General features: G+C 56.3%; 1 protein-coding gene across 1 annotated transcript in view; it reads right to left on the reverse strand.

Moving 5' to 3' along the window:
• LOC121269382 (macrophage-capping protein-like) overlaps positions 1-21,430 on the reverse strand; it is a 167,537-nt gene that overhangs the window by 43,707 nt on the left and 102,400 nt on the right. The window contains exons 5-6 of the mRNA XM_041173972.1: positions 16,117-16,278; positions 13,308-13,457 (exon numbers count right to left, since the gene is read on the reverse strand). Coding sequence (XP_041029906.1) covers positions 13,308-13,457; positions 16,117-16,278 — 312 coding nt within the window. The remainder of the gene's footprint in view (positions 1-13,307; positions 13,458-16,116; positions 16,279-21,430) is intronic.

Genomic DNA, 21,430 nt, shown 5'->3' on the forward strand with positions numbered 1-21,430 from the left:
AGGTGATCGGGAGTGATGGAGGGCATTGGGAATAGATGGTGGGGGGGTTGAGGAGATCGGGAGGGAGGGAGGGCGTTGGGATTAGATGGTCGGGCTGAGGAGTGAGGAGATTGGGAGGGAGGGAGAGCGTTGGGAATAAATGGTGGGGGGGTGAGGAGATTGGGAGGGATGGAGGGCGTTGGGAATAGATGGTGGGGGGGGTTGAGGAGTGAAGGGGATTGGGAGGGAGGGAGGGTGTTGGGAATGGATGGTGGGGGGGGTGAAGAGATTTGGAGGGCGTGTGGCCGTTGGGAATAGATGGTGGGGGGGGTGAGGAGATCGGGATGGAGGGCGTTGGGAATAGATGGTGGGGAGGTGAGGAGTGAGGGGATTGGGAGGGAGGGAGGACGTTGGGAATAGATGGTGGGTGGGTTGAGGAGATAGGGTGGGAGGGAGGGTGTTGGGAATAGATGGTGGGGCGGGTAAGGAGATTGGGAGGGAGGGAAGGCATTGGGAATGGATGGTGGGGGGATGAGGAGTGAGGAGATCGGGAGGGAGGGAGGGAGTTGGGAATAGATGGTGGGGGGGTTGAGGAGATTAGGAGGAAGGGCGTTGGGAATAGATGGTGGGGGGGTGAGGAGCGCGGGGATTGGGTGTGAGGGAGGGCGTTCGGAATAGATGGTGGGAGGGTGTGGAGTGAGGGGCTTCGGGGGGAGGGAGGGCGTTGGGAATAGATGGTCGGGGGGTGAGGAGTGAGCAGATTGGGAGGGAGGGAGGGCGTTGGGAATAGATGGTGGGTGGTTGAGGTGATTGGGAGGGAGGGAGGACGTTGGGAATAGTTGGTGTGGGGGGTGAGGTGATCGGGAGTGATGGAGGGCATTGGGAATAGATGGTGGGTGGGGTAAGGAGATCGGGAGGGAGGGAGGGCGTTGGGATTAGATGGTCGAGGGATGAGGGGTGAGGGGATTGGGAGGGAGGGAGAGCGTTGGGAATAAATGGTGGGGGGGATGAGGAGATTGGGAGGGATGGAGGGCATTGGGAATAGATGGTGGGGGGGTTGAGGAGTGAAGGGGATTGGGAGGGAGGGAGGGTGTTGGGAATAGATGGTGGGGGTGGGGAGGAATGAGGAGATAGGGAGGGAGGGTGTTGGGAATAGATGGTGGGGGTGGGGAGGAATGAGGAGATAGGGAGGGAGGGCGGGTGTTGGGAATAGATGGTGGTAGGGGGTTAGAGATTTGGAGGGCAGACGTACGTTGGGAATAGATGGTGGGGGGTTGAGGTGATTGGGAGGGAGGGAGGACGTTGGGAATAGTTGGTGTGGGGGGTGAGGTGATCGGGAGTGATGGAGGGCATTGGGAATAGATGGTGGGTGGGGTAAGGAGATCGGGAGGGAGGGAGGGCGTTGGGATTAGATGGTCGGGGGATGAGGAGTGAGGGGATTGGGAGGGAGGGAGAGCGTTGGGAATAAATGGTGGGGGGGTGAGGAGATTGGGAGGGATGGAGGGCGTTGGGAATAGATGGTGGGGGGGTTGAGGAGTGAAGGGGATTGGGTGGGAGGGAGGGAGGGTGTTGGGAATAGATGGTGGGGGTGGGGAGGAATGAGGAGATAGGGAGGGAGGGAGGGTGTTGGGAATAGATGGTGGTAGGGGGTTAGAGATTTGGAGGGCGGACGGACGTTGGGAATAGATGGCGCGGGGGGTGAGGACTGAGGAGATTGGGAGGGAGGGAGGGTGTTGGGAATGGATGGTGGGGGGGGTGAAGAGATTTGGAGGGCGCGTGGCCGTTGGGAATAGATGGTGGGGGGGGTGAAGAGATCGGGATGGAGGGAGGGAGGGAGAGCGTTTAGAATAGATGGTGGGGGGGTGAGGGGATTGGGAGGGAGGGCGTTGGGAATAGATGGTGGGGAGGTGAGGAGTGAGGGGATTGGGAGGGAGGGAGGACGTTGGGAATAGATGGTGGGAGGGTTGAGGAGATAGGGTGGGAGGGAGGGTGTTGGGAATAGATGGTGGGGGGGGTGAGGAGATTGGGAGGGAGGGAAGGCATTGGGAATGGATGGTGGGGCGGATGAGGAGTGAGGAGATCGGGAGGCAGGGAGGGTGTTGGGAATAGATGGTGGGGGGGTGAGGAGCGCCGGGATTGGGTGTGAGGGAGGGCGTTGGGAATAGATGGTGGGAGGGTGTGGAGTGAGGGCCTTCGGAGGGAGGGAGGACGTTGGGAATAGATGGTCGGGGGGTGAGGGGTGAGCAGATTGGGAGGGAGGGAAGGCGTTGGGAATAGATGGTGGGGGGTTGAGGTGATTGGGAGGGAGGGAAGACGTTGGGAATAGTTGGTGTGGGGGGGTGAGGTGATCGGGAGTGATGGAGGGCATTGGGAATAGATGGTGGGTGGGGTAAGGAGATCGGGAGGGAGGGAGGGCGTTGGGATTAGATTGTCGGGGGATGAGGAGTGAGGGGATTGGGAGGGAGGGAGAGCGTTGGGAATAAATGGTGGGGGGGATGAGGAGATTGGGAGGGATGGAGGGCGTTGGGAATAGATGGTGGGGGGTTGAGGAGTGAAGGGGATTGGGAGAGAGGGAGGGTGCTGGGAATAGATGGTTGGGGTGGGGAGGAATGAGGAGATAGGGACGGAGGGAGGGTGTTGGGAATAGATGGTGGGGGTGGGGAGGAATGAGGAGATAGGGAGGGAGTGTGTTGGGAATAGATGGTGGTAGGGAGTTAGAGATTTGGAGGGCGGACGGACGTTGGGAATAGATGGTGGGGGGTGTGAGGAGTGAGGAGATTGGGAGGGAGGGAGGGTGTTGGGAATGGATGGTGGGGGGGTGAGTAGATTGGGAGGGAGGGAGGGCATTGGGAATGGATGGTGGGGGGGGTTGAGGAGATCGGGATGGAGGGAGGGAGGGAGAGCGTTTAGAATAGATGGTGGGAGGGTGAGGGGATTGGGAGGGAGGTAGGGTGTTGGGAATAGATGGTGGGGGGGTGAGGAGATTGGGAGGGAGGTAGGGCGTTGGGAATAGATGGTGGGGTGGGTGAGGAGTGAGGAAATTGGGAGGGACGGAGGGCGTTGGGAATAGATGGTGGGGGGGGTGAGGAGATTGGGAGGGAGGGTGTTGGGAATAGATGGTGGGGGGGTGAGGAGTGAGCAGATTGGGAGCGAGGGAGGGCGTTGGGAATAGATGGTGGGGGGTTGAGGTGATTGGGAGGGAGGGAGGACGTTGGGAATAGTTGGTGTGGGGGGTGAGGTGATCGGGAGGGAGGGAGGGCGTTGGGATTAGATGGTCGGGGGATGAGGACTGAGGAGATTGGGAGGGAAGGAGGGCGTAGGGAATAGATGGTGGGGGGGTTGAGGAGTGAGGGGATTGGGAGGGAGGGAAGGTGTTGGTAATAGATGGTGGTGGGGGGCATGAGGAGATTGGGAGGGAGGGAGGGTGTTGGGAATGGATGGTGGGGGGGATGAAGAGATTTGGAGGGCGGGAGGCCGTTGGGAATAGATGTTGGGGGGGTGAGGAGGGACGAGTATGGGAGGGAGGGAGGGTTTTGGGAATAGATGGTGGGTGGGTGAGGAGATTGGGAGGGAGGGAGGGCATTGGGAATAGATGGTGAGGGAGTGAGTAGATTGGGAGGGAGGGAGGGCATTGGGAATGGATGGTGGGGGGGCTGAGGTGATCGGGATGGAGGGAGAGAGGGAGGGCGTTTAGAATAGATGGTGGGGTGGTGAGGGGATTGGGAGGGAGGGCGTTGGGAATAGATGGTGGGGGGGTGAGGTGATTGGGAGGGAGGTAGGGCTTTGGGAATAGATGGTGGGGGGGTGAGGAGTGAGGGGATTGGGAGGGAGGGAGGGCGTTGGGAATAGATGGTGGGGGGGTGAGGAGTGAGAGGATTGGTAGGGAGGGAGGGCATTGGGAATAGATGGTGGGGGGGTTGAGGAGATTGGGTGGGAGGGAGGGTGTTGGGAATAGATGGTGGGGGGGGTGAGGAGTGAGGAGTTTGGGAGGGAGGGAGCGCGTTGGGAATAGATGTTGGGGGGGTGAGGAGTGATGACATTGGGAGGGAGGTAGGGCGTTGGGAATAGATCGTGGGGGGGTTGCGGAGATTGGGTGGGAGGGAGGGTGTTGGGAATAGATGGTGGGGGGGGTGAGGAGTGAGGAGTTTGGGAGGGAGGGAGGGCGTTGGGAATAGATGTTGGGGGGAGTGAGGAGTGATGACATTGGGAGGGAGGTAGGGCGTTGGGAATAGATGGTGGGGGGGGTGAGGAGATTGGGTGGGAGGGAGGGTGTTGGGAATAGATGGTGGGGGGGGTGAGGAGTGAGGAGATTGGAATGGAGGGAGGGCATTGGGAATAGATGGTGGGGGGGGTGAGGAGATTGGGTTTGAGGGAGGGCATTGGGCATAGATGGTGGGGGGGGTGAGTAGATTGGGATTGAGGGAGGGCATTGGGAATAGATGATGGGGGGGGTGAGGAGTGAGGAGATTGGGAGGAAAGGAGGGGGTTGGGAATAGATGATGAGAGGGTGAGCAGTAGGGAGATTGGGAGGGTGTTGGGAAAACATGGTGGGGGAGGTGAGGGGTTTGCGATGGAGGGAGGGCATTGGTAATGGATGGTGGGGGGGTTGAGGAGATCGGGATGGAGGGAGGGAGGGAGAGCGTTTAGAATAGATGGTGGGGGGTTGAGGAGCGCGGGGATTGGGTGGGAAGGAGGGCGTTGGGAATAGATGGTGGGAGGGTGAGGAGTGAGGGGATTGGGAGGGAGGGAGGGCGTTGGGAATAGATGGTGCGGGGGTTGAGGAGATTGGGAGAGAGGGAGGGTGTTGGGAATTTATGGTGGGGGGGTGAGGAATGAGGAGATTGGGAGGGAGGTAGGGCGTTGGGAATAGATGGTGGAGGGGTTGAGGAAATTGGGAGGGAGGGAGGGCATTGGGAATAGATGGTGGGGGGTGAGGAGATTGGGAGGGAGTTAGGGTGTTGGGAATAGATGGTGGGGGGGTTGAGGAGTGAGGGGATTGGGAGGGAGGGAGGGTGTTGGTAATAGATGGTGGTGGGGGGCATGAGGAGATTGGGAGGGAGGGAGGGTGTTGGAAATGGATGGTGGGGGGGGATGAAGAGATTTGGAGGGCGGGAGGCCGTTGGGAATAGATGTTGGGGGGGGTGAGGAGGGACGAGTATGGGAGGGAGGGAGGGTTTTGGGAATAGATGGTGGGTGGGTGAGGAGATTGGGAGGGAGGGAGGGCATTGGGAATAGATGGTGAGGGAGTGAGTAGATTGGGAGGGAGGGAGGGCATTGGGAATGGATGGTGGGGGGGCTGAGGTGATCGGGATGGAGGGAGAGAGGGAGGGCGTTTAGAATAGATGGTGGGGTGGTGAGGGGATTGGGAGGGAGGGCGTTGGGAATAGATGGTGGGTGGGTGAGGGGATTGGGAGGGAGGTAGGGCTTTGGGAATACATGGTGGGGGGGTGAGGAGTGAAGGGATTGGGAGGGAGGGAGGGCGTTGGGAATAGATGGTGGGGGGGTGAGGAGTGAGGGGATTGGTAGGGAGGGAGGGCATTGGGAATAGATGGTGGGGGGGTTGAGGAGATTGGGTGGGAGGGAGGGTGATGGGAATAGATGGTGGGGGGGGTGAGGAGTGAGGAGTTTGGGAGGGAGGGAGGGCATTGGGAATAGATGTTGGGGGGGTGAGGAGTAATGACATTGGGAGGGAGGTAGGGCGTTGGGAATAGATGGTGGGGGGGTTGCGGAGATTGGGTGGGAGGGAGGGTGTTGGGAAAAGATGGTGGGGGGGGTGAGGAGTGAGGAGTTTGGGAGGGAGGGAGGGCGTTGGGAATAGATGTTGGGGGGGGTGAGGAGTGATGACATTGGGAGGGAGGTAGGGCGTTGGGAATAGATGGTGGGGGGGGTGAGGAGTGATGACATTGGGAGGGAGCTGGGCGTTGGGAATAGATGGTGGGGGGGTTGAGGAGATTGGGTGGGAGGGAGGGTGTTGGGAATAGATGGTGGGGGGGGTGAGGAGTGAGGAGTTTGGGAGGGAGGGAGGGCATTGGGAATAGATGTTGGGGGGGGTGAGGAGTGATGACATTGGGAGGGAGGTAGGGCATTGGGAATAGATGGTGGGGGGGTTGAGGAGATCGGGAGGGAGGGAGGGCGTTGGGATTAGATGGTCGGGGGATGAGGAGTGAGGAGATTGGGAGGGAGGGAGGTCGTTGGGAATAGATGGTGGGGGGGATGAGGAGTGAGGAGATTGGGAGGGAGGGAGGGCGTTGGGAATAGATGGTGGGGGGTTGAGGAGTGAGGGGATTGGGAGGGAGGGAGGGTGTTGGGAATAGATGCTGGGGGATGAGGAGTGAGGAGATTGGGAGGGAGGGAGTGTGTTGGGAATGGATGGTGGGGGGGGTGAATAGTTTTGGAGGGAGGGTGGGTGTTGGGAATAGATGGTGGGGGGGGTGAGTAGATTGGGAGGGAGGGAGGGCATTGGGAATAGATTGTGGGGGTGGTGAGTAGATTGGGAGGGAGGGAGGGCATTGGGAATAGATGGTGGGGTGGGTGAGTCGATTGGGAGGGAGGGAGGGCATTGGGAATAGATGGTGGGGGGGGTGAGTCGATTGGGAGGGAGGGAGGGCATTGGGAATAGATGGTGGGGGGGGTGAGTCGATTGGGAGGGAGGGAGGGCGATGGGAATAGATGGTGGGGCGGTGAGGAGTGAGGAGATTGGGAGGGAGGGAGGGTGTTGGGAATAGATGGTTGGGGGGTGAGGAGTGAGGGGATTGGGAGGGAGTGAGGGTGTTCGGAATAGATGGTGGGGGGGTGAGGAGATTGGGAGGGAGGGACGGCGTTGGGAATAGATGGTGGGGGGATGAGGAGTGAGGAGATTGGGAGGGAGGGGGTTGGGAATACATGGTGTGGGGGTGAGGGGATTGGGAGGGATGTAGGGCGTTGGGAATAGATGGTGGGGGGGTGAGGAGTGAGGGGATTGGGAGGGAGGGAGGGTGTTGGGAATAGATGGTGGGGGTGGTGAGGAGATTGGGATGGAGGGAGGGCGTTGGGAATAGATGGTGGGGGATGAGGAGTGAGGAGATTGGGAGGGAGGGATTGCGTTGGGAATGGATGGTGGGGGGGGTGAAGAGTTTTGGAGGGAGGGTGGGTGTTGGGAATAGATGGTGGGGGGGTGAGTAGATTGGGAGGGAGGGAGGGCATTGGGAATAGATGGTGGGGGGGTGAGGAGATTGGGAGGGAGTTAGGGTGTTGGGAATAGATGGTGGGGGGGTTGAGGAGTGAGGGGATTGGGAGGGAGGGAGGGTGTTGGTAATAGATGGTGGTGGGGGGCATGAGGAGATTGGGAGGGAGGGAGGGTGTTGGGAATGGATGGTGGGGGGGATGAAGAGATTTGGAGGGCGGGAGGCCGTTGGGAATAGATGTTGGGGGGGGTGAGGAGGGACGAGTATGGGAGGGAGGGAGGGTTTTGGGAATAGATGGTGGGTGGGTGAGGAGATTGGGAGGGAGGGAGGGCATTGGGAATAGATGGTGAGGGAGTGAGTAGATTGGGAGGGAGGGAGGGCATTGGGAATGGATGGTGGGGGGGCTGAGGTGATCGGGATGGAGGGAGAGAGGGAGGGCGTTTAGAATAGATGGTGGGGTGGTGAGGGGATTGGGAGGTAGGGATTTGGGAATAGATGGTGGGGGGGTGAGGAGTGAGGGGATTGGGAGGGAGGGAGGGCGTTGGGAATAGATGTTGGGGGGGGTGAGGAGTGATGACATTGGGAGGGAGGTAGGGCGTTGGGAATAGATGGTGGGGGGGGTGAGGAGTGATGACATTGGGAGGGAGGTAGGGCGTTGGGAATAGATGGTGGGGGGGTTGAGGAGATTGGGTGGGAGGGAGGGTGTTGGGAATAGATGGTGGCGGGGGGTGAGGAGTGAGGAGTTTGGGAGGGAGGGAGGGCGTTGGGAATAGATGTTGGGGGGGGTGAGGAGTGATGACATTGGGAGGGAGGTAGGGCGTTGGGAATAGATGGTGGGGGGGTTGAGGAGATCGGGAGGGAGGGAGGGCGTTGGGATTAGATGGTCGGGGGATGAGGAGTGAGGAGATTGGGAGGGAGGGAGGTCGTTGGGAATAGATGGTGGTGGGATGAGGAATGAGGAGATTGGGAGGGAGGGAGGGCGTTGGGAATAGATGGTGGGGGGTTGAGGAGTGAGGGGATTGGGAGGGAGGGAGGGTGTTGGGAATAGATGCTGGGGGATGAGGAGTGAGGAGATTGGGAGGGAGGGAGTGCGTTGGGAATGGATGGTGGGGGGGGGTGAATAGTTTTGGAGGGAGGGTGGGTGTTGGGAATAGATGGTGGGGGGGGTGAGTAGATTGGGATGGAGGGAGGGCATTGGGAATAGATTGTGGGGGTGGTGAGTAGATTGGGAGGAGGGAGGGCATTGGGAATAGATGGTGGGGGGGGTGAGTCGATTGGGATGGAGGGAGGGCATTGGGAATAGATGGTGGGGGGGGTGAGTCGATTGGGAGGGAGGGAGGGCATTGGGAATAGATGGTGGGGGGGGTGAGTCGATTGGGAGGGAGGGAGGGCGATGGGAATAGATGGTGGGGGGGTGAGGAGTGAGGAGATTGGGAGGGAGGGAGGGTGTTGGGAATAGATGGTTGGGGGGTGAGGAGTGAGGGGATTGGGAGGGAGTGAGGGTGTTGGGAATAGATGGTGGGGGGGTGAGGAGATTGGGAGGGAGGGAGGGCTTTGGGAATAGATGGTGGGGGGATGAGGAGTGAGGAGATTGGGAGGGAGGGGGTTGGGAATACATGGTGTGGGGGTGAGGGGATTGGGAGGGATGTAGGGCGTTGGGAATAGATGGTGGGGGGGTGAGGAGTGAGGGGATTGGGAGGGAGGGAGGGCGTTGGGAATAGATGGTGGGGTTGGTGAGGAGATTGGGATGGAGGGAGGGCGTTGGGAATAGATGGTGGGGGATGAGGAGTGAGGAGATTGGGAGGGAGGGATTGCGTTGGGAATGGATGGTGGGGGGGGTGAAGAGTTTTGGAGGGAGGGTGGGTGTTGGGAATAGATGGTGGGGGGGTGAGTAGATTGGGAGGGAGGGAGGGCATTGGGAATAGATGGTGGGGGGGTGAGGAGATTGGGAGGGAGGGACGGCGTTGGGAATAGATGGTGGGGGGATGAGGAGTGAGGAGATTGGGAGGGAGGGGGTTGGGAATACATGGTGTGGGGGTGAGGGGATTGGGAGGGATGTAGGGCGTTGGGAATAGATGGTGGGGGAGTGAGGAGTGAGGGGATTGGGAGGGAGGGAGGGCGTTGGGAATAGATGGTGGGGGTGGTGAGGAGATTGGGATGGAGGGAGGGCGTTGGGAATAGATGGTGGGGGATGAGGAGTGATGAGATTGGGAGGGAGGGATTGCGTTGGGAATGGATGATGGGGGGGGTGAAGAGTTTTGGAGGGAGGGTGGGTGTTGGGAATAGATGGTGGGGAGGTGAGTAGATTGGGAGGGAGGGAGGGCATTGGGAATAGATGGTGGGGGGGTGAGGAGATTGGGAGGGAGTTAGGGTGTTGGGAATAGATGGTGGGGGGGTTGAGGAGTGAGGGGATTGGGAGGGAGGGAGGGTGTTGGTAATAGATGGTGGTGGGGGGCATGAGGAGTTTGGGAGGGAGGGAGGGTGTTGGGAATGGATGGTGGGGGGGATGAGGAGGGACGAGTATGGGAGGGAGGGAGGGTTTTGGGAATAGATGGTGGGTGGGTGAGGAGATTGGGAGGGAGGGAGGGCATTGGGAATAGATGGTGAGGGAGTGAGTAGATTGGGAGGGAGGGAGGGCATTGGGAATGGATGGTGGGGGGGCTGAGGTGATCGGGATGGAGGGAGAGAGGGAGGGCGTTTAGAATAGATGGTGGGGGGGTTGAGGAGTGAGGGGATTGGGAGGGAGGGAGGGTGTTGGTAATAGATGGTGGTGGGGGGCATGAGGAGATTGGGAGGGAGGGAGGGTGTTGGGAATGGATGGTGGGGGGGATGAAGAGATTTGGAGGGCGGGAGGCCGTTGGGAATAGATGTTGGGGGGGGTGAGGAGGGACGCGTATGGGAGGGAGGGAGGGTTTTGGGAATAGATGGTGGGTGGGTGAGGAGATTGGGAGGGAGGGAGGGCATGGGAATGGATGGTGGGGGGGCTGAGGTGATCGGCATGGAGGGAGAGAGGGAGGGCGTTTAGAATAGATGGTGGGGTGGTGAGGGGATTGGGAGGGAGGGCGTTGGGAATAGATGGTGGGGGGGTGAGGGGATTGGGAGGGAGGTAGGGCTTTGGGAATAGATGGTGGGGGGGTGAGGAGTGAGGGGATTGGGAGGGAGGGAGGGCGTTGGGAATAGATGGTGGGGGGGTGAGGAGTGAGGGGATTGGTAGGGAGGGAGGGCATTGGGAATAGATGGTGGGGGGGTTGAGGAGATTGGTTGGGAGGGAGGGTGTTGGGAATAGATAGTGGGGGGGGTGAGGAGTGAGGAGTTTGGGAGGGAGGGAGGGCGTTGGGAATAGATATTGGGGGGGGTGAGGAGTGATGACATTGGGAGGGAGGTAGGGCGTTGGGAATAGATGGTGGGGGGGTTGCAGAGATTGGGTGGGAGGGAGGGTGTTGGGAATAGATGGTGGGGGGGGTGAGGAGTGAGGAGTTTGGGAGGGAGGGAGGGCATTGGGAATAGATGTTGGGGGGGGTGAGGAGTGATGACATTGGGAGGGAGGTAGGGCGTTGGGAATAGATGGTGGGGGGGGTGAGGAGTGATGACATTGGGAGGGAGGTAGGGCGTTGGGAATAGATGGTGGGGGGGTTGAGGAGATTGGGTGGGAGGGAGGGTGTTGGGAATAGATGGTGGGGGGGGTGAGGAGTGAGGAGTTTGGGAGGGAGGGAGGGCGTTGGGAATAGATGTTGGGGGGGGTGAGGAGTGATGACATTGGGAGGGAGGTAGGGCGTTGGGAATAGATGGTGGGGGGGTTGAGGAGATCGGGAGGGAGGGAGGGCGTTGGGATTAGATGGTCGGGGGATGAGGAGTGAGGAGATTGGGAGGGAGGGAGGTCGTTGGGAATAGACGGTGGGGGGGATGAGGAGTGAGGAGATTGGGAGGGAGGGAGGGCGTTGGGAATAGATGGTGGGGGGTTGAGGAGTGAGGGGATTGGGAGGGAGGGAGGGTGTTGGGAATAGATGCTGGGGGATGAGGAGTGAGGAGATTGGGAGGGAGGGAGTGCGTTGGGAATGGATGGTGGGGGGGTGAATAGTTTTGGAGGGAGGGTGGGTGTTGGGAATAGATGGTGGGGGGGGTCAGTAGATTGGGAGGGAGGGAGGGCATTGGGAATAGATGGTGGGGTGGGGGTGAGTCGATTGGGAGGGAGGGAGGGCATTGGGAATAGATGGTGGGGTGGGGGTGAGTCGATTGGGAGGGAGGGAGGGCATTGGGAATAGATGGTGGGGGGGGTGAGTCGATTGGGAGTGAGGGAGGGCGATGGGAATAGATGGTGGGGGGGTGAGGAGTGAGGAGATTGGGAGGGAGGGAGGGTGTTGGGAATAGATGGTTGGGGGGTGAGGAGTGAGGGGATTGGGAGGGAGGGGGTTGGGAATACATGGTGTGGGGGTGAGGGGATTGGGAGGGATGTAGGGCGTTGGGAATAGATGGTGGGGGGGTGAGGAGTGAGGGGATTGGGAGGGAGGGAGGGCGTTGGGAATAGATGGTGGGGGTGGTGAGGAGATTGGGATGGAGGGAGGGCGTTGGGAATAGATGGTGGGGGGGGTGATGAGATTGGGATGGAGGGAGGGCGTTGGGAATAGATGGTGGGGGGGGATGAGGAGTGAGGAGATCGGGAGGGCATTGGGAATAGATGGTGGGGGGATGAGGAGTGAGGAGATTGGGAGGGAGGGGGTTGGTATTAGATGGTGGGGGGGTGAGGAGTGAGCAGATTGGGAGGGGGGAGGGCGTTGGGAATAGATGGTGGGGGTGGGTGAGGAGTGAGGAGATTGGGAGGGATGGAGGGCATTGGGAATAGATGGTGGGCGGGTTGAGGTGATTGGGAGGGAGGGAGGGCATTGGGAATAGATGGTGGGGGGGTGAGGAGTGAGCAGAATTGGAGGGAGGGAGAGCGTTGGGAATAGATGGTGGGGGGGTTGAGGAGATCGGGAGGGAGGGAGGGCGTTGGGATTAGATGGTGGGGGGGTGATGATGAGGAGATTGGGAGGGAGGGAGTGCGTTGGGAATAGATGGTGGGGGGTTGAGGAGTAAGGGGATTGGGCGGGAGGGACGGCGTTGGGAATAGATGGTGGGGGGATGAGGAGTGAGGAGATTGGGAGGGAGGGGGTTGCGAATACATGGTGTGGGGGTGAGGGATTGTGAGGGAGGGAGTGTGTTGGGAATAGATGTTGGGGGTGAGTAGATTGGGAGGGAGGGAGGACATTGGGAATAGATGGTGGGCGGAGTGAGGAGTGAGGAGATTGGGAGGGAGGGAGGTTGTTGGGAATAGATGGTGGGGCGGGTGAGGAGTGAGGGGCTTGGGAGGGAGGGAGGGCGTTGGGAATAGATGGTGGGGGGGTTGAGGAGATCGGGAGGGAGGGAGGGCGTTGGGATTAGATGGTCGGGGATGAGGAGTGAGGAGATTGGGAGGGAGGGAGTGCGTTGGGAATAGATGGTGGGGGGGTGAGGAGTGAGGAGATTGGGAGGGAGGGAGGGCGTTGGGAATAGATGGTGGGGGGGATCTGGAGATTGGGAGGGAGGGAGGGCGTTGGGAATAGATGGTGGGGGGGTGAGGAGTGAGGAGATTGGGAGGGAGGGAGGTTGTTGGGAATAGATGGTGGGGCGGGTGAGGAGTGAGGGGCTTGGGAGGGAGGGAGGGCGTTGGGAATAGATGGTGGGGGGGTTGAGGAGATCGGGAGGGAGGGAGGGCGTTGGGATTAGATGGTCGGGGATGAGGAGTGAGGAGATTGGGAGGGAGGGAGTGCGTTGGGAATAGATGGTGGGGGGGTGAGGAGTGAGGAGATTGGGAGGGAGGCAGTGCGTTGGGAATAGATGGTGGGGGGGGTCTGGAGATTGGGAGGGAGGGAGGGCGTTGGGAATAGATGGTGGGCGGGGTGAGGAGATTGGGAGGGAGGGAGTGCGTTCGGAATAGATGGTGGGGGAGGGGTGAGTGGGTGAGAAGCGAGGAGATCTGTAGGGAGGGTGCTGCGAGCTGTGTAAGATATCTGGGATGGGGCAGCCCCTCACGTTTTGGTTGAATGTTTGTTTAGTTATTTGTCCCCAGGGCCTCAGGCTGCCCCTGACCTATCTGGCCCTCGGTCTCTAGTGGCAACTTCCTTGGGCCTGGTGTTACCCCTAACTCACCTCCATCATCTCCGCCGGCTCCTCTCCATCCTGCACAATGATCAGCTGGGATTTCCCACGGCGTTCCTGGTCCCGGATGGAACAGGCAATCTCTCCGGCCTTCTTCCGTTCAAACATATTGGACTGAGATCCACACCACTGATATATGGTCTGAGGACGGATAGAAAATAACATGGGAGCGGATAAACAAGAGAGAGATGGATTGAGGGAGAGAAACGGACAGAAAGAGAGGGAAGGAAAGAGACGGAGGGAGAGACAGGGAGAGAGCGAGACAGGGAGAGAGAGAGAGACACAGAGAGAGAGACAGAGACAGAGAGAGAGACAGGGAGAGAGAGAGAGAGACAGAGAGAGAGAGAGACACGGAGAGAGAGACAGAGACAGAGAGACAGGGAGAGAGAGAGAGACACAGAGAGAGAGAGAGAGAGAGACAGAGACAGAGAGAGAGAGAGACAGGGAGAGAGAGACAGAAAGAGATAGAGAGAGAGACAGGGAGAGAGAGAAAGGGGCAGAGAAAAAGTGACAGAGAGAGAGAGAGAGACAGGCAGAGAGAGAGAGAGTCAGAGAAAAAGACAGGGAGAGAGAGAAAGAGACAGAAAAAGACAGAGAGAAAGAGACAGAGAGAAATAGACAGAGAGAAAGAGACAGAGAGAGAGAGAGACAGGAAGAGAGACAAAGAGACAGAGAAAAAGACAGAGGGAGAGAAAAAGAGACAAAGGAAGAGAGATGGACAGTGAGAGAGAGAAAGAGAGACAGACAGTAAAAGAGAGAGAGACTGAAAGAGTGAGAGAGAGAGATCAAGATCGAGAGGAAGAGACAGAGTGAGGGAAACGGATAGAAAGAGAGAAAGAAAAGGAGAGAGAGCGAAAGATAGAGAGGAGGAGAGGGAGGGAGAAAGAGAGAGGCAGAAAGAGAAAGAGAGAATGAGAGAAAGAAAGAGAGAGAGAGAAATACTCCAACGCATCTGGAATATCGCCTCCTCATAAGTTACACTAAGTGTACAGCACAGAAGCCGGCCATTCGGCCCATCTGGTCTGTGCTGGTGTTTCTGCTCCTCATGAGCCTCTTCCCACCCCCTCACCCCTCACTATCCATCTCACCCCATCAACATCTCCTTCTCTTCCTTTCTCCCTCACGTGTTTACCCAGCTTCCCCTTAAATACATCGACATGATTCACCTCAGCCGCTCTCCGAGGGAGTGAGTTCCACATTCTCACCGCTCTCTGGGTGAAGAGGTTTTTCCTGAGTTTCCCATGAGGTTTATTCGAGTCAAGTTTCTGTTTATGCCCCAGCTCTGGGCTCCCCCACAAATATCCTCTCTCACTTAACCTCCCAGTTCTGCTTTCATGCATTTCAATCCCTCTTGCACCATATTGCAAATCCTCCATATTCCATTTAGGAAGTGAATTTATATCCTGTTTTTAATGAAAAAAATATGTTTTTATTCATCTATAGGATGAGTGTCTCTGGCTGTGCCAGCATTTATTGCCTATCCCTAATTGCCCCCTTGAGAAGGTGGTGGTGAGCTGCCGTCTTGAGCCGCTGCAGTCCATGTGGTGTAGGTACACCCACAGTGCTGTTAGGGAGGGAGTTCCAGGATTTTGACCCATCGACAGTGAAGGAACAGCCGATATATTTCCAAGTCAGGATGGTGAGTGACTTGGAGGGGAACTTCAAGGTGGTCATGTTCCCATCTATCTGCTCCCCTTGTCCTTCTAGATGGTATTGGTCGTGGGTTTGGAAGATGCTGTTGAAGGAGCCTTGGTGAATTTCTGCAATGCATCTTGTTTCTGTAGTAAGAGGCTTGAAGGGCTGAATGGGCCTCCTCCTGTTCTTATCTAACAGGCTCCAGCAGGGGCTGAATGGCCTCCTCCTGTTCCTGTGCAACAGGCTTGATGGGGCTGAATGGGCCTCCCCTGTTCCTGTGTAACAGGCTCAATGGCCTCCTCCTGTCCCTGTGTAACAGGCCTGAGAGGGCTGAATGGACCCCCTGGTGTTCCTGTGTAACAGGCTCGAGGAGGCGGCTGAATGGGGCCTCCTCCTGTTCCTGTGTAACAGGCTCGAGGAGGCGGCTGAATGGGGCCTCCTCCTGTTCCCGTGTAACAGGCTCGAGGAGGGGGCTGAATGGGCCTCCTCCTGTTCCTGTGTAACAGGCTCGAGGAGGGGGCTGAATGGGCCTCCATTGCTGCTACAACCTGAGTTCCGGCAATATTAGAATGGTACAGCACAGAAAGAGGCCATTCAGCCCATCCTGCCTGTGCTGCCTCCGTGTGGAAGAGCTACCCCAGCCCCTTGCTCTTTGCCCGTAATGCTGTGAAATATTCCCCTTGCCGGGTGAGGGGTTTTGTCCAGGGGTGGGGGGGGGGGGGGTAGACGCTGAGGGGCTGCGTTCCCCATAAACCCACCCCTGAGGGTAAGGGGTCAGCCATTTTGGACAGTGAGGCGGGAATCACTGGGACTCCCCACCCCCGAGGGCTCTGGATGCTCAGTTGTTGGCTGCGTTCGAGAGATGTTTGAGCGCCGAGGGGAATTAAGTGCGGGAAAGGGTCAAAGATCGGTCAGGAGTGGCGGCAGAACGGGCGCGAGGGGCCGAATGGCCTCCACCTGCTCCTGTTCCTTCAGGTTCTGAATTATTCAGTCCAACTCCCCTTTGGAAAGTTGCTTCTGAACCGGTCCCCTCTGCCCTGATCGCCACAACTCTCGGCCTTCAACAAGTTTGGTAACTGTCCCAGTCGCGCTGCCTCCTGGAAACGCCACCCGCTGCCGGTTCCACCCTCCCCCCTCCCCCTCCCCCACCCGCACTGGCCCTCACCTGCCCGAGGTCCAGGATGAAACAGTCCCCCGTGTTGAAACTCGCCCAGCTCATCTCCGTCTGCTTGGCACGGACGTTCTTTTTCCCCTTCACGTGGTAGAGCCTCCGGATCGAGGCCGGAGCTGTCGGAACCTTCTGGAATCCCGACTCCACTCCTCCTTCCTGGAAGACGGGGTGGGGTGGGGGAGAGCGGGGTGGGGGGAGGTGGGGGGAGAGAGACAGAGAGAGAAATTATCACTTTATACCGAGAAACAGGCCATTCAGCCCATCTGGGCCGTGCTGGTGCTTCTGCTCCTCGTGAGCCCCCCTCCTCGTCACCATCCAGTCATCAGCCCCTATGCCTTTCTCCCTCCAGTGTTTTTCCAGCTTCCCCCCTTAAACACATTAACACTATTTGCTTCAGCCACACCCTGTGGGAGAGTGTTCTGCAGTCTCACCGCTCCCTGGGTGAAGTGTGTCCCCCTGAATTTTCATGACTGTCTGATATTTTAGGGCCCCCTAGTTCTGGTCCCACCGTGCAAGTGAAAACATTTTATCAAAACCTTTCACAATCTTGAAGATGTCTATCAGAACGCCTCTCAGCCATCTCTTGTCTACACACGAGTAACCCAAACCTGTTCAATCTTTCTTTTGGGTATCAACTCCAAGCTCTGGTATCAGAGTTGAAAATAGTTTTTGCACCTTCCGCAATGTCTCTGTGCTGTTTTTGTATTATGGACCAGAACTGTGCACAGTGACTCCCAGTGAGATATGGAGACCGGGACTGTGCACGGTGACTCCCAGTGTGATATGGAGACTGGAACTGTGCACAGTAACTCCCAGAGTGATATGGAGACCAGAACTGTGCACAGTTACTCCCAGTGTAATATGGAGACCAGAACTGTGCACAGTTACTCCCAGTGTGATATGGAGACCAGAACTGTGCACAGTTACTCCCAGAGTGATATGGAGACCAGAACTGTGCACAGTTACTCCCAGTGTGATATGGAAACCAGAACTATGCACAGTAACTCCCAGAGTGATATGGAGACTGGAACTGTGCACAGTGACTCCCAGTGTGATATGGAGACCAGAATTGTGCACAATGACTCCCAGTGTGAAATGGAGAACAGAACTGGGCACAGTGACTCCCAGTGTGATATGCAGACCAGAACTGTGCACAATGATTCCCAGTGTGATATGGAGACCAGAACTGTGCACAGTGACTCCCAGTGTGATATGGAGACTGGAACTGTGCATAGTGACTCCCAGTGTGATATGGAGACCAGAACTGTGCACAGTGACTCCCAGTGTGATATGGAGACTGGAACTGTGCACAGTGACTCCCAGTGTGATATGGAGACTAGAACTGTGCACAGTGACTCCCAGTGTGATATGGAGACTAGAACAGTGCACAGTGACTCCCAGTGTGATATGGAGACTGGAAATGTGCACAGTGACTCCCAGTGTGAGATGGAGACTAGAAATGTGCACAGTGACACCCAGTGTGATATGGAGACTGGAACTGTTCACAGTGACTCCCAGTGTGATACGGAGACTAGAACTGTGCACAGTGACTCCCAGTATGATATGGAGACTAGAACTATGCACAGTGACTCCCAGTGTGATACGGAGACTAGACATATGCACAGTGACTCCCAGTGTGATATGGAGACCAGAACTGTGCACAGTAACTCCCAGCATGATATGGAAACCAGAACTGTGCACAGTAACTCCCAGCATGATGTGGAGACCAGAAATGTGCACAATGACTCCCAGTGTGATATGGAGACTAGAACTGTGCACAGTGACTCCCAGTGTGATATGGAGACTGGAAATGTGCACAGTCATCCCAGTGTGATATGGAGACTAGAACTGTGCACAGTGACTCCCAGTGTGATATGGAGACCAGAACTGTGCACAGTGACTCCCAGTGTGATATGGAGAGTGGAACTGTGCACAGTGACTCCCAGTGTGATATGGAGACTGGAACTGTGCACAGTGACTCCCAGTGTGATATGGAGACCAGAACTGTGCACAGTGACTCACAGTGTGATATGGAGACTGGAACTGTGCACAGTGACTCCCAGTATGATATGGAGACTAGAACTGTGCACAGTGACTCCCAGTGTGATATGGAGACTGGAACTTTGCACAGTGATTCCCAGTGTGATATGGAGACCGGAAATGTGCACAGTGACTCCCAGTGTGATACGGAGACCGGAACTATGCACAGTAACTCTTAGTGTGATATGGGGACCGGAACTGTGTACAGTAATTCCCAGTGTGATATGGGGACCGGAACTGTGTACAGTAACTCCCAGTGTGATATGGAGACTAGAACTGTGCACATTAACTTCCAGTGTGATATGGAGACTAGAACTGTGCACAGTAACTCCCAGTGTGATATGGAGACTAGAAATGTGCACAGTGACTCCCAGTGTGATATGGAGACTGGAACTGTGCACAGTGACTCCCAGTGTGAGATGGAGACTAGAAATGTGCACAGTGACTCCCAGTGTGATATGGAGACTAGAACTGTTCACAGTGACTCCCAGTGTGATATGGAGACTAGAACTGTGCATAGTGACTCCCAGTGTGCTATGGAGACTGGAACTGTTCACAGTGACTCCCAGTATGATATGGAGACTAGAACTGTGCACAGTGACTCCCAGTGTGATATGGAGACTGGAACTGTGCACAGTTACTCCCAGTGTGATATGGAGACTAGAAATGTGCACAGTGACTCCCAGTGTGATATGGAGACTGGAACAGTGCACAGTGACTCCCAGTGTGATATGGAGACTGGAAATGTGCACAGTCATCCCAGTGTGAAATGGAGACCAGAACTGTGCACAGTGACTCCCAGTGTGATATGAAGCCTGGAACTGTGCACAGTGACTCCCAGTGTGAGATGGAGACTAGAAATGTGCACAGTGACTCCTAGTGTGATATGGAGACTGGAACTGTTCACAGTGACTCCTAGTGTGATATGGAGACTAGAAATGTGCACAGTGACTCCCAGTGTGATATGGAGACTGGAACTGTGCACAGTGACTCCCAGTGTGATATGGAGACTGGAACTGTGCATAGTGACTCCCAGTGTGATATGGAGTCCAGAACTGTGCACAGTGACTCCCAGTGTGATATGGAGACTAGAACTGTGCACAGTGACTCCCAGTGTGATATGGAGACTAGAACTGTGCATAGTGACTCCTAGTGTGATATGGAGACTGGAACTGTGCACAGTGACTCCCAGTTTGATATGGAGACTAGAACTCTGCACAGTGACTCCCAGTGTGATATGGAGACTGGAACTGTGCACAGTGACTCCAAGTTTGATATGGAGACTAGAAATGTGCACAGTGACTCCCAGTGTGAGATGGAGACTAGAAATGTGCACAGTGACTCCCAGTGTGATATGGAGACTTGAACTGTTCACAGTGACTCCCAGTGTGATATGAAGACTAGAACTGTGCATAGTGACCCCCAGTGTGATATGGAGACTGGAACCGTGCACAGTGACTCCCAGTATGATATGGAGACTAGAAATGTGCACAGTGACTCCCAGTGTGATATGGAGACTGGAACAGTGCACAGTGACTCCCAGTGTGATATGGAGACTGGAAATGTGCACAGTCATCCCAGTGTGAAATGGAGACCAGAACTGTGCACAGTGACTCCCAGTGTGATATGGAGACTGGAACTGTGCACAGTGACTCCCAGTGTGAGATGGAGACTAGAAATGTGCACAGTGACTCCTAGTGTGATATGGAGACTGGAACTGTTCACAGTGACTCCTAGTGTGATATGGAGACTAGAAATGTGCACAGTGACTCCCAGTGTGATATGGAGACTGGAACTGTGCATAGTGACTCCCAGTATGATATGGAGACCAGAACTGTGCACAGTGACTCCCAGTGTGATATGGAGACCAGAACTGTGCATAGTGACTCCCAGTGTGATATGGAGACTGGAAATGTGCACAGTGACTCCCAGTGTGATATGGAGACTAGAACTGTGCACCATGACTCCCAGTTTGATATGGAGACTAGAACTCTGCACAGTGACTCCCAGTGTGATATGGAGACTAGAACTGTGCATAGTGACTCCTAGTGTGATATGGAGACTGGAACTGTGCACAGTGACTCCCAGTTTGATATGGAGACTAGAACTCTGCACAGTGACTCCCAGTGTGATATGGAGACTGGAACTGTGCACAGTGACTCCAAGTTTGATATGGAGACTAGAAATGTGCACAGTGACTCCCAGTGTGAGATGGAGACTAGAAATGTGCACAGTGACTCCCAGTGTGATATGGAGACTTGAACTGTTCACAGTGACTCCCAGTGTGATATGAAGACTAGAACTGTGCATAGTGACTCCCAGTGTGATATGGAGACTGGAACCGTGCACAGTGACTCCCAGTATGATATGGAGACTAGAAATGTGCACAGTGACTCCCAGTGTGATATGGAGACTGGAACAGTGCACAGTGACTCCCAGTGTGATATGGAGACTGGAAATGTGCACAGTCATCCCAGTGTGAAATGGAGACCAGAACTGTGCACAGTGACTCCCAGTGTGATATGGAGACTGGAACTGTGCACAGTGACTCCCAGTGTGAGATGGAGACTAGAAATGTGCACAGTGACTCCTAGCGTGATATGGAGACTGGAACTGTTCACAGTGACTCCTAGTGTGATATGGAGACTAGAAATGTGCACAGTGACTCCCAGTGTGATATGGAGACTGGAACTGTGCACAGTGACTCCCAGTGTGATATGGAGACTGGAACTGTGCATAGTGACTCCCAGTGTGATATGGAGACCAGAACTGTGCACAGTGACTCCCAGTGTGATATGGAGACCAGAACTGTGCATAGTGACTCCCAGTGTGATATGGAGACTGGAAATGTGCACAGTGACTCCCAGTGTGATATGGAGACTAGAACTGTGCACAGTGACTCCCAGTGTGATATGGAGACTAGAACTGTGCATAGTGACTCCTAGTGTGATATGGAGACTGGAACTGTGCACCATGACTCCCAGTTTGATATGGAGACTAGAACTCTGCACAGTGACTCCCAGTGTGATATGGAGACTGGAACTGTGCACAGTGACTCCCAGTTTGATATGGAGACTAGAAATGTGCACAATGACTCCCAGTGTGATAAGGAGACTAGAACTGTGCACAGTGACTCCCAGTGTGATACGGAGACTAGAACTATGCACAGTGACTCCCAGTGTGATACGGAGACTAGAACTATGCACAGTGACTCCCAGTGTGATACGGAGACTAGAACTATGCACAGTAACTCCCAGTGTGATACGGA

The sequence above is a fragment of the Carcharodon carcharias genome, chromosome 24 (genome assembly GCF_017639515.1).
Source record: "Carcharodon carcharias isolate sCarCar2 chromosome 24, sCarCar2.pri, whole genome shotgun sequence".
Classification (NCBI taxonomy): Eukaryota; Metazoa; Chordata; class Chondrichthyes; order Lamniformes; family Lamnidae; genus Carcharodon; species Carcharodon carcharias.